Source organism: Ostrinia furnacalis, unplaced genomic scaffold (assembly GCF_004193835.3).
Source record: "Ostrinia furnacalis isolate ACB-3 unplaced genomic scaffold, ASM419383v2 OfSCF5051, whole genome shotgun sequence".
NCBI classification, from domain to species: Eukaryota; Metazoa; Arthropoda; class Insecta; order Lepidoptera; family Crambidae; genus Ostrinia; species Ostrinia furnacalis.
This window is the reverse complement of record NW_021135290.1, coordinates 803,555-817,579: the sequence shown is the minus strand read 5'-3', so window position 1 is coordinate 817,579 and position 14,025 is coordinate 803,555. Positions and strand designations below refer to the sequence as shown.

Here is a 14,025-nt window from a genome sequence, read left to right as displayed (position 1 = left end):
CGCAGTCGGGTAAAAAGGCTTACTTGTAACTCTTCTCTAACGTCACCCATCGTCAATCACGATCGGACTTAGGTTTTAACCGAAACTTTCTCCTTCGGCAATTTCTTGTTATTTCGCGGTTTGTTTTTGTACAAATACATTACTTAATCAGCTGGTAATCCATCAAACTGTCGGTGTCGACAGGCACGCCCTCTGGTAACACCTTTATTCAATATTCGTCGGAATTCGATACAAAAACAAAGCAGTCGAATGAATGGGTCTCAAGCTCCCGATCGCTCATTTAGATCAGCCGCGCTATGTGACGTGCTGTGAAATTACGGATTTGTTAAGTAGAGAATCTTGTTTCATATTTGATTTAAATCTATTCAAATATTGAGAATACGGCTTAAAAAAAACTTATTTCCAAGGTTTCAGTAAACAAAAAACATAATTAATGCTCATTCACTCCTTCTTTTAGTTAAAAACCTTTTTATACCTCCACTTAACAAAAAAAAGTGTAGAAAATTATTTCAGGTTGTTATTGTTATACATGACAATGATTTTGTTATCAATCCTCTCGTATCTTTGTGTAAACACAATTGTATTGATTTAAAAGTCACGGTAACAAAATTACTCTTACTCATTCTAAATAATTTTATTTCAATGAGGTATACAATGTACATTTCGATCAAAATAATCAAATTTTTTAGTTAAATGTTGTACTAGACAACTAGAAAATAAATATAATAAAACATGGGAACTAAAATGCCAATAATGCCTACTCCTGTTTTTCCATGAAAATGTCTGGAGCATAACTCCCATCGAATTCATGGGAATATAAAGGTTCGTTGGAAAAATCTTTCAAAATCAAAATCAAAATTTTCTTTATTTGTTTAGACAAATTAAATTAGTTCTTGCAAATCGTCAAATGCTCTTAAGGAGCCTATACATGTCTCATTCTTTTTTTGCCCTACCAGCGCTTCGAGACAAACATTTGGCAAGTGCTGAGAAGAAGCGCCGCAACAAACTCAGTCACTTTATCAGAGATGCTTTTATCGTTAAAGTATTTGAATTTCCTGCGAGCTTAACTCTTGAATTTCTTCAAGATGTAGAATAATATCGTCCATCGGTCGAGGCTAAGAGTATTGCCCGGTTTAATACCCGACTGCTAAGAGAGGGGTATTTTTAGACCGAACATACCCACATGTGTATTAACAGCGCTATCGCTGNTATCTCTATCGCGTACAATAATTATTGTGAAATTATTTTTTAATTGTTGTGCTAGTAAAATTGACACATTCACAATTAAAGCGGGGTCGGTAAAGTTATTGATAGAGGAAGAAAAAAACTAGTACTTCTATTCATGCAATACAGAGGCAAGATTTTTCGAAAAACTTTGAATTTTTAGTTAACTTAAAATTAGTGTGTTAAGCATTTAACCAAAAATATAGTTAAAATCGCGGGAGGTGTCTGTATGCGGGCGGCGCAGGACCGGTATTTGTGGAAAACCTTGGGGGAAGGCCTTTGTCCAGCAATGGACATGGACGTCGTTCGGCTGAAACGAACGCTAAACCAATCGCCCATCAGATTTATAAAAATACCTATTTTTTATCTCCACGGAGTTCACATAGATTTATTACTTTTTCTATTCATAGATTTAAAAAAATATAGCGACCCAAGTGGGCTCATAAACCAATCGCTATTGAAGAGCTACGGAGCAGTAAGCGGCTTGATATCTCAATATCAAGGAGCTCAGTGCCATTCAGCGATGCCATAGAAACGATTAGAATATTGAAAGATATACGTAGGTACCCCCTATTAAATATAATTTCCAAGAAGATCCACGAGGCATCTGCAAGCCAGTTTTAACATAAAGTGGTTTCAAATAGAAATAGAAACATAGATTCTCAAAGACAATGAAAACAGTTTTAAATAGAAGGATAAATAAATCAAAACGTCTTATTTATTTTATTCAAATTAAGTAATCAAAAACCGTCATTTGGCTGAAACGAACGAAAGAACGAACGAGGTAATCAAAAATTCTAAGGGCATAATATGAACAATTTGGAGACGAGAAAATGTGGTCTCTACACCAGTATTTATTTCTACCGAGTTGTAGTATATTACTATTAGTACATTATTATTGTTTTACACTTTCATGGTCACTAACAGAACAATATTGACGGGATTGCTGCAACAGTGCCGAAATATCGGAGACTCGAAATTAAGGTAGTACATGGTAGCAAATAGCAATCCCGTCAATAATAATTAATCTATTAGTTTTTTTTTAATGCAGCACAAAGGAGACTGCAATCGCACCTGATGTTGAGTGAGATGCAGCCTATTATGGTACATTCCCAAGTAAGTGCCTTTTTACTCTTGCCTTGAAGAGGCCCGGATTATACCTAATGCTCGGAAAATTATTAAGGTTAACAATATTTTTATATAAAACTAGCATCTATTAAAACTCCTTAATGCCACAGTGTTTAGATTGATATGTGTCTATCAATATACATCCTAATATGCCTTGCCTTCAGATAGACTGCTCACAGAAGAGATAAATAAATTATAAAATAATATTAATAAGCTAATTACAGAAGCTTCTAGTTTATTTTCACGCACCTCTGCCCTTAGTAATTTCTTAATCACAATAATTAGGATCACAATGCCACTCACTGTTTATCGCCATTATAGATAATTACTTATTTTCATGTATTCTTTTGTCAGGCAATTTTAGATCTTATCAAATGATTTCAAACGAAATTAAAGTATAAATAGTAAAAAATATAGTTTTGTAACGCACAAGTGCGTAAGCCATCACAATAATGTTTTGTGTTCATTTAAAATTTATTACTATTTCCTCTGTACTCATGTTATATTTTATTTTGGACTCCATCAGTAACGGTGAGAAAGTAAGCTACATAATATTGTAATGTATTGTCTTATATAAAATAGCTCAGAATAATATCTTTCATAATAGTAATAAACATTATACATTAAATTCGAATGGTTCTTTGTTAATTTCTCATGTGAAATGAGTATATTATGTTATGGTAATTAGTATGTTCTTTTTTTTGTTAAAAAAAAATTAATATTTTAATTAAATGACACTAATACATTTTTGCAGTGGCTGTAGTCATTTGTAATTTTATAAAGCTGAAAAATATAAAAACCAGCCATAGGTGATAAAAAAAAACTAACTCTATCTCCTAAACTAAGCAAAATTGTAGAACATCTCTGTGGTAAGACCACCTGCTTCAGCCGCAGAGGTCCCGGGTTCGATTCCCAGTGGGGGCAGATTTTTCAGTTCGGTTTGGTTGGTGGTAGGGCTTGTTCTAAGTCCGCCTGGCTAGCTACCACCATCTTACCTAAGTCTGTCGCCATAACAACAATGTTAACAGCATTGTTGTGTTCCGGCAGTTAGAGGTAAGATAGCCAGCTCCTCCGTGGTTGAGGATTCCGGGTGAAGCTCGCTTCCACCTTCGGCCTGATCGTCACTTACCATCAGGTGAGATACAGGCCAAGAGCTTCCTCGTTGTGGATAAAAAAAAACATACATGGGGGTGATTTAGATAAACCTTGATGTAAGGAATTCAAATTTTAGCTTTGAATGTCAACTCCCTGGCCACCCTGTATATAATTGGTTTTAGAAGAGCAGATTAAAATCATAAGTCACGTTAATTGACTTTATTGCAGATCAGGTACATATCTACGGAACATCCTAATGTAACTTACATAAATCCTAAATATTTGGAAGCAGCTGAACTAACCTCCGAAAGGTACGGCCGCACTACACCATTCTATTATGTAGGTTTGCATATAAAACCTTTAATTTATCTGGACAACAATGTTACGGTAAGTTTCGTATTGCTCATGCAACTTGCATTTTTTATGCAGAACATGGTAAGTATTTGACCACAATCGCACCTGATTTTAAGTGAGATGCAGTCTAAAATGGTACAAATCCACCCTACCTTTCACTTTCGCCTTGAAAAGGCCTGGATTATAGTGTTCGGGAAAGACAGCAGGTAGGCCTGGAATTACAGTTGCAAGCTGTTCGCATTATAAAAGAGTTATCGAAATGCTTAGTGCAAGCTGGTGGAACGTCGTTGAATGATTGTGGTTTGGCTTATTTTATATCTAGAAAAGGAATAGAATTTTTCGTTAGACAACTAAGGGCTCTTTCCCATGGCAATCCAATTTTGAGGGATCCAGTATTGCAGGAAACTGGACTGTCGTATTAAAACACGTAATCTGTTTAAAATTCGAATAACACATTCGAACAGATTCGTGAAAACTTTAATTATAACACGTTCCTATACTACTTAACGGGGTCCTGCAAAAAATGGGATGTTTACGTAAATCGATTAAGTTACTGATTCACTAGCGAGTAGCTCCTTAGGTCGACTTAATTTAAAAATTAAAAATTTGGAGTCTGATTACATAACCACTCTGTATTTGACGTATTTTAAACGCTATTTTTAATAGTCCATGCAAATAAAGGAATTTTGACTTTGAATAAACCCTCATTGACAGAAAAAAATATTCTAATCTATCGCGGTTATTTGTAGTTTTATTATTTTGATTACAGGTTGATTTCTACTTTTTCGAGTTCCTTTCGAATGTGTACAAACGTGGTTTCATTGAGATGCACTTCAAATTCTGCGATCTGATCCATAAAGATAAATTCTTCGGAGCTCCTATGAAGCAAGGAAAGTTTTTACAGCCGTGTCCATATCCACCGGTAAGGTTCCCGTCTCATTAAGAGTAGGCGCATACCGTTGATTTTTCGTCGGCCGATAATTTAGTCGGGCAGTTGATCAGTTTGGGCATGTATGGGAGTGCGCACATTACGCCGATTCGATTTGGCCGATTCTTCATACAATTTAAAATCGGCCAACTAAAAATCAACGGTGTGCGCCTACTCTAAGGGTTCATCTATCTATAGGTAGGTATCATAAAGGCCGCTACCAAATTGGGCGATGTGGAGATCATTGGAAGAGGCCTATGTTCAGCAGTGGACGTCCTATGGCTGAAACGATGATGATGATGAATCTATGCTCTACAAAAGTTCTGGAGAATATGTAATGTCTGAGGATAATTATGACGTAACTAAAAGAATTAAACATAAAAAGAGAGAGATTGATTTAAAAATTATTCAGGCGACAGTACCCCAACAATTAAGGTGTCGGACTGGGCGACTCGAGATGCGAAGAACGCAATTCGAGCTCTGCTATCACTGGACTATTGTGGTGAACCCCCTCGTAACACTGCAATGCGCTGACGCATGATGACAGTTGGCGCTGACAGCCGAAGAGCATCCCCTAGGAACGTTTTCTTTAATTACATACATATTGATCTGTCAGCGTCGACGATCAGCGAGCGGTCAGAGCGATTCTAAAACCCGCCATATTCAGCTTTGCTGGAAGGGTTGACGAGACTATTCAACATACATATTCTTTAAACAAAACTTTACACACATTTTCTCCACTAACTTATAATTTATAGACTAGGTAAGAAGTTTTTGTTGCTTTATATGTTTTTAATACGTTTATTTTTCAGGACGACTATTATTTATACAACATGAGCATTGACATCAGGGTTATTCCACGCGGTTTCCCATTCACTAAAGGCAGAATTTATGCCAATGCATCATACAAAAAAGACCATGCACTATCTGCGTATATCGATATGGAGGTAAAAGAAGTGAACATAAGAAGACGAGGAGAGAAAAAGGGACTGAAACTTCTGACTTTGGTGTAATTTATTTCCAATAAATGTTTAAATTATAGTGAGAGTTTAAATATAGGTGCAGGCCGCTACCAATCGAGCAACATGGATAGCATGTTCAGCAGTGGACGTCCTATGGCTGAAATGATGATGATGAAATGATTAAAAATAAAAAGAGACTACTAATTATGTGTGGAAAGGAAATAAAATCAAAGATGTAAATTTATTTGTGTACCTGAACATATTTGTTTGTATTTGGTCTGGGTGTTTTCTATCTACAATATCCTATGTATTAAAAAAAATATATAATAATAATAATAATTCCTCAGCCTGTGACCCTGACCACCGGTAGTTTGGGCCTTGCTCCGCTGCCAGCGGGTTAACTATTTTTAAGATTTTTGTATTTATAATGTATTTTTATTTTTTGATAATTACATTGTAAAAAGAAAAAAATAAAAATAAGAAAGAAAATTAATAAAGGAGATAATAATAATAAAATGTTTATTGCTATTAAATCAGTGTACAGAGTATTCTTATGACTAGCTGCTTCTGCACTAAGCATAGCTTGTGTCGCAGGAGCCTTTTAGTTTTTACAAGAAGATCTTTACTTTGGGGTCTGAGAACACACAAGTCAGGCAATTTATTGAAAGAAAAAAGAAAAGAAAAAAATATTTGGTACAAATTTTGGCTATAAGAAATTAAGATTAAAGCATATAATAATAGTAACAAAGCTTACATTAATGATAATGGTATTAGTCTCTATTAAAGGCTGACAAGTAAAATTAATATCCATTTTCTGGTACCCATAGTACCAGATTTGCTTAGTTTGGGACTAGAGACGCAGTGATATCCAAAGATATTATCAACTAGCTTTCCGCCCGCGGCTTCGCCCGCGTGGAATTTTGTCTGTCACAGAAAAACTTTATCGCGCGCGTCCCTGTTTCAAAAACCGGGATAAAAACTATCCTATGTTCTTTCACGGTACTCAAACTATCTCTATGCCAAATTTCATCAAAATCGGTTGCGAGGTTTAAGCGGGAAAGCGTAATAGACAGACAGACAGACAGACAGACAGACAGACAGACAGACAGACAGAGTTACTTTCGCATTTATATTAGTATATTCGCATTTATAAATTGTGAAAAAAATCGCTATGTCCATAAATCGCAATTTCGCTCCATAGTGTGGCATTTTGACTAGACCCACTGTTTATCAAGGCGTTTGACAGAATATAGCATATGTTTTGAACTGTCAAGTGTATACGATTGCTTTACACAATTGCACCTTTGGTACGAATGGGGCAGACGTGTGGGTGAGTGCGAGGGAGAGTCGCATTCTAACGAGGTGCGCAGTTAACTCAACGTTGACTGTTGAGGTATCAACGTACCACTTTTCTAAAAACGTTTGATGTAGTCATAGACGTGCTATCAAATAGCACTTAATGATATCAATACTGCCACTTGCGAGTGACTGGACGTTACTATACGGAGGTGCCACTCTAGTGATTGAAATTATGATAGTTTGTCTACCTTTCTAGAACTCTACAGTTGACGCCATCGTCTTAGACACTAGTGACTTTACAGTGCACAGTGACTGAAGTGAACTGATGAGGGCAAATGCTGTAGTCCTCGTTCAAAATACTTTACTTTTTTATTTCTTAATGAATTTTGTGATTAGCGTCGTGCCCTAAATATTGTGGCGCATGACATTGTTTTGCCATCCCTATTCTAGTGGATGTAATCCACATAATTACGACAAGTCTTGAAGTCTTGACTGATTGTCTTATTTTTATACGTACGCACATAGGTATGTACCGTTAAAAGCAACAAGCTTTTTCTTTTTTATATACAGAGTGTTATTTTTATATTTGATCAAGCAATAAGAAAGACAGAAAGAAAAAACGTTTGTGTGACAATTTAAGAATTACAGGGGGCGTAATGTTAGTTTACATCAATTGTATTCGATATCGAGTGTGTCAAAAAAGTTTATGAAGATTTTTGTTCTTCAAAGTGTCCACTAGGGGCGCTGTACAATCCGTCATACATTTAATGTTTTTTTTTTTACGCAGTCGATATCGAATACGTACGTTTGGTGTAAACTCACAGAACGACATACTACTAAACTAAATAAGGGTGCAAGAACTTTTTCCCAAGTGACCGAAGAAAAGCCTTGGCCTGTATCTCACCTGATGATTGATGTATGATTGTAAGTTTATATTTCTCCTATTGAGTCCTGCAAGAAGTAGTAGAATCAACCTTTTGGTTTGATCAACTATTAAAAGAACATTCTGTACTACTACTAGTAAATTCAAATGGTAGGTCTTTAGTGATTGTAATATCGTTGTTGACATTATAAATGATGACTATTTTTTATGTATTGTGTTGTTTGTAGATTTTAAAAGATTATTCCATTCAAATGATACTTCAGTTTTACAGTGGTATGTAACTGGTAAATCATTTTGTCAAAATGACGCGTAATATGCTGACATATATCTTGACTTTCTACTCAACCAATATTTTATTTGTGATTTTGTATCCATATTGTACGAGTGAAAGAGTAAGCCGTGTTCTATGTTTTAATATACAATATAATGCCATTTTCGTCATCATCGTCATCATCATTTCAGCCATAGGACGACGTCCATGGCTGAACATAGGCCTCTCCCAATGCTTTCCGTGTTGATCGATTGGTAGCGGCCTGCGTCCAGCGCTTCCCTGCTACCTTTATGATGTAGTCGGTCCACCTTGTGGGTGGACGTCCCACGCTGCGTTTTCCGGTAGGCGGCCTCCATTCCAGAACCTTGTTGTCCCATCGCCAATGCCATTTTGCCAATATTATAAAGAGGAAAATAATTTTGTTTGTTTGTGTGGAATAGACTCCGAAACGGTAGTTCGGTAGGTTTGATTAGAATTCTTCTACCATAAGAATCTTATTCCGATGAATATATGACGGTTCAAAAAAAAATAATGAAAAAAAAAAACTTTGCAAGTTATATTAGTTCGAGATTTAGACTTATACTTTTTTGCTTATTATGTTTTTTTTTTATATTTTAGATTAGGTATATATCTACCGAACACCCAGTGAAGCTATACGAAGATCCTGAAATATTATCAATAAACATGACTTCCCAAAGATATGGTCGCTCTAACCCATTCTATTATGTCGGTTTGCACTTTAGTACTTCTAAGTGGATAGACAATAATGTTTCGGTAAGTTTTTACAACCAGATCCAGCTAACTGCGCACCTTGCTAGAATGCGACTCTCCCTCCCGGATAACTAGGCACCCCTCAGCGCATTCGCCCCGTCCGTATCAGAGCGTCAATGTAACTCGACGTTAACTCGACGGGGTTGTAAGATTTGTACAGACGACAGCACATCAAGGTAAACACAGCCTCTTATTCACTTACAATAAGGGCAATTTTGCAACAAAAACAAGACAACTGAACAAGTGAACACTATCACAAATGCAGTCGGAGGCATCAAATACAAATCACCAACAAATGAATTAGTCATTGATGCCTCCGACTGCATTTGTGAACACTAAGTTGTTTACAGCTGGATTTCTACTTTTACGAGTATCTATCAAATGTGTACAAACGTGGTTTCATAGAGATGCACTTCAAATTGTGCAATCTGATCCATAAAGACAAATTCTTTGGAGCTGCTATGAAGCAAGGAAAATTTTCACAGCCGTGTCCATATCCACCGGTAAGGTTACCATTTCATCATGAGCGACAGCTCACATGCTACTTTAGCATGGGCGATCAGCGATCCAGCTGCTTTTTAGAAGCTAAATGCAGCGCAGCAGCGACCACACTTATGAATGCTAAACGCGGCGATTGAGTCGCTTTTATGGGCTCGATACAGTGAAAATGTCATTTCCGATACCTCATCCGACCTAGTAAAGTCGCGAAATCGGGATTCTGCATCGATAGAGTCGCTAAAAAACGCGATTCCGATACCGCGTCCAACCGCATGGAGTCGCGAAATCGCGGTCCTGCATTAATACAGTCTTAAATCGCTGATTGCCTGTGCTAAAAATACCACGTGCTATGGCTCTAAGGGTTAATCTATGCCAATGCTCCATAAAAAAAATGTGAGTGGTATGGAACTAAAATGACTTGGCACCAAAAAATATGATATGAAGTAGATAAGTAGGTTGATTTGTAAGTTAAATAAATAAATTATCTACTGAAATAAAAATGAGATTGCCATGTCAAGGCGAACGAGATGGGGCAGCCCTCCCACTAGGTGGACCGACGATCTGGTGAAGGTCGCGGGAAGTACCTGGATATGGGCAGCGCAGACCATCTTTGTCTTTATCTAGCAGTGGACGTCATTTGGCTGAAACGATGTTTTTACTTTCAGGGAGAATATCATTTATACAACATGACCATCAACCATCTGTCCATTCCACGCAGTTTTCCATTCAATGAAGGACGTATTTATTGTAATATCTCATATTTTAAGAGGTTGGTTGCAGCTGGGTACATTGACATGGAACTGAAGGAAGTGAAAACATCAATCGATATAAAAAAGGAAACAAGCTACATCTTACTTATTTTCTTACTAACCCTACAGTTAATATATCTTTAAATCAAATTATTACGTCTCTAATTTAAACATTTATGATGGAATCCTCCTACTACATAGGTACGAGTAAGTAAGTAGTTTGCGTACATAATTATCTAAACTTATTTTAAAGATAAGTACTAAAAAATAATTATACAGCTTTAAAACTAATATGGTATTCAGGGTTAGAATACAATGTTTTTATAATGGCTCGAGTTTAACGAATCTATTTTTTATTAGGATCGATTTAGGAGTTATTATATTTTATACATTTTTACATGAAGGAAATGGAGCCATCAAACATAATTAGTCAAATGTAAATGGTTTGTAGGCTCATTTGTTTTGTGTTAAAATGTCGATTATTGTCCTTGAGTTTATTACCTACTTATTATCTAGCTTATGCTCACGACTCCTCTTGCGATTATTTTAACTGTTAATATTCAATAGAGCGTAGGACGTCCACCCACAAGGTGCACCGACGACCTCATAAAGGTAGCGGGAAGGCGCTGCTGGATGCAGGCCGCCACCAACCGGCCATTGTGGAAATCATTGGTGGAGTCCATAGCGATATGAAGATATGCCAACTAATGCGCTGAGTTCGAAACTCAGTGTGGCAATAGAAATTCACACACACACAGTAATCAAAATAATATTATCTGGTCACTATCCACTGCGGTATCAGTACTCAACGTTAGAATAATCTTTAGTACCTACTACGCAAGCAATGTAATACCTTTCCAATTGCCTCACTGAGTTAGGTCCCTTTTCTTCAGCACAGTAATTAAAAGCCCCTAATAGTCCAGTCAATAAAGCATTATAGACGGAAATCCGTGGAACAAAATTTCTGACTGGGACTTTATTTAGACTAGTTAGGAGGTGAACATAACATAGATTTTTGAACGGCAATACATAAATAACTGTTTGAGATATATTTATGAAATTTGAAGCTGATGTTTATCTTGCAAGACTCAACATATTATTGTTATGAGCCGAAGTGTTAATGCACAGTAGTTTTTGAGAGATGAGGAGTCAAAAGTGGGTCCAATTGGTTCGTCTAATTATACGCACGGTGCAGTCCCCTCCCTGGAACTAGGCTTAACATGCTCCCGCATGTCTATAATGTTTGCTCAATGTTGATTTAGTCGATTTTCTCCTGATGGGAACATGTAAGACAAAAATACAATTTCCAATATTACAGACCTTCTAGAGCAGATGCCGCGAAAACTATACAAGATATAGAAAAGCTTGACTATCTTACCTGTAGCAAATTGAATAAGCTTTTTTGGTTCATAGTAGTCATGTCACTAGGACGCAGTTTCCGAGGATTAAGCGAAAAACCGAAAAGTGGTACCTTTAAACCCCCCTCTTCCCGTCGGCTCAAGGGCTGAGGGCGGGGACTTTTGCTATGTTCACCTCCAACTAGTCTAAATAAAGTCCCGAGGTCAGAAATTGTGTTCCACGGATTTCTCTCTACACCGTCGTTAAAGCATTCATTGACTGGACTATAAGACGAAAAATGAATAGTTTTCCTGTAATCTGCATGCATTATACTATTGTCGTATAATTCCAGATCCTATCAGAAAATTCAAATACCTAATTTCATGTAATATTGAACATTAAGGTAAACACCATGTCGTTAGTGCACCTGATTCAGGTGCAATATAAATGCTATTTAAATGAATATATGTGCGTTTTGTATAAAAGCAATTTGTATCGAAAAAAAATAATCAGTAGCATTTCGACAAAATGTCGCGTAGTATTTTAACTTATATTTTTATTTTCTTCGTTTTTAATTCGCTGTTTCTTTCTTATCGCATCTCTTGCAATGAAAGAGTAAGTGATATTTTAAATGATTTAATATTTGATCACATAAATTAATTTGCTTTCTTTAATTTAGTTTCTAGACTAAAACAGAAACCAAAAAATGAATAAATTATGATACAAGATACTGATTTTACAAACATTGTTAAGAATTAAAATTATTGTAACTTACTTATGAAATTTTACTATCTAAAAAGGTATAATTTTTTATATTTCAGTTTAGATACATATCTACGGAGCGTCCTAAAACAACATACGTGAATTTGAAATACTTATGGTTTAACATCACCTCGACAAGGTTTGTCCGTACTACCCCCATCTACTACGTCGGTTTGCACGCCAAAACTTTAATTTGGATGGACAATAATACGACGGTAATTTTTATTTTATCAGGTTATCAGGCTCTTTCCTATGGTAGGTACCTACTTCAGTTCAGCAGGACTCAGTAATGGTGAATCCCGAAAAACTGGACTGTTGTGTGAACACACAGGTGTGTGTTTGAAATTCAAATGGATCCCTTTTTGTGGGATGCTGCAATAGAAAACGTGTTAATGCTAATAGTAAATCACTTCATATACTGACCACTAAACGGAATCCTGCAAAAAAGCTGATGTCTCCGCAGCAAAGGGCCCTGCTAAACTGTGTGGTTTTATTTAACATTCCAATTTCCATAACATTCATAATATTGTTTGATTTAATTTCATTTACAGTTAAGTTTCTACTTTTACGAGTATCTAACGAATGTGTATAAGCGTGGCTTTATTGAGTTACACTTCAAGTTTTGTGATATGGTCAATAGGGACAAAATATTCGGGGCACCTATGACCCAAGCCTTCAATTCTACTAAAACATGTCCGTTTCCACCGGTAAGTAACCATTTCTATCTGAATCTGAGTAAAAGCTGTTATGCTTCAACCACATCAACGAGTGCGCGCCATCACGGCGCGATCATAGGCCAATGACAGTGTGCTTACCATGAGTTTACGTTACGTGTGCTCGCTAGCGACTGCGTAAAAAAATGACATTAATTGTATGACATATTGTGCAGCGCCCCTAGCGGCTACTTTCAAGAAACAAAATCTCCATAGAGATTTTTGACGTTTTCGCTAGCGAGCACACCTAACGTAAACTCATGGTAGGTACACAGGTCGCGCAAACTGTCATGGGTATACAACGTATTTACGTCGATATCCCCGTAACTCTAACCCCCTTATTAATAAAAAAGTTACACACTAGTTGAACACTGCTTTAAAGTGACGTTAATTATGGAAATGTCACTTTAAAACAGTGCTGCTCTGTTACAGTCAAAACTCATAATCGGAAAAACCACTTTTGACTGCAAAAATCAGTCAAAATCAATTTGACTGATAAAATCAGTCAAAAGTTATATTGACCACGGGCATCAGTCAAACCCACTTTTGACTGATTTTTTTTTGCATTTTGACCGATTATTAGTTTTGACTGTAACAGCTCTTTCTTAAATAAAGGTTTAGTCAGTCGTACATGATAAGGAATATAGGCACAATTATTAATCAGTCTTTCTACCTTAGAGTTATTCTTACTAGTTAGATTTACTAAAGCGAGTCAACTTACCTTGCCTTCAAAGCAAATACTTAAATATCACATCATCAGGTGAGTCACAGAATTAGATGAGTCTAGGCTGAAGGTAGATTATCTATTTTTTCAGGATGAATACCACTTATTCAACATGACGATGGGCACAGAATCCTTTCCACGTAGTTTCCCTTTCATCAAAGGACGTATTTATTGTAACGTTACGTATGCGAATAATATACTGCTGGGATCTGCATATATTGACATGGAGATGAAAGAAATACAAATAAAAAGGAATAGTAAGACAAAAAAATCAATTACTTTAGTCTAAACTTTTTTGTATAGTACGCATTAAATTTTTTAAAGCA

The 14,025-nt window shown here is 36.3% G+C and overlaps 1 protein-coding gene across 1 annotated transcript in view; it reads left to right on the top strand.

The window, feature by feature from the left end:
- The first annotated feature begins 8,828 nt into the window (after window positions 1-8,828).
- LOC114360477 (uncharacterized) overlaps window positions 8,829-14,025 on the top strand; it is a 74,405-nt gene continuing 69,208 nt past the window's right edge. The window contains exons 1-3 of the mRNA XM_028315199.1: window positions 8,829-8,918; window positions 9,266-9,418; window positions 10,079-10,222. Of these exons, the coding sequence (XP_028171000.1) occupies window positions 8,829-8,918; window positions 9,266-9,418; window positions 10,079-10,222 (387 nt within the window). The remainder of the gene's footprint in view (window positions 8,919-9,265; window positions 9,419-10,078; window positions 10,223-14,025) is intronic.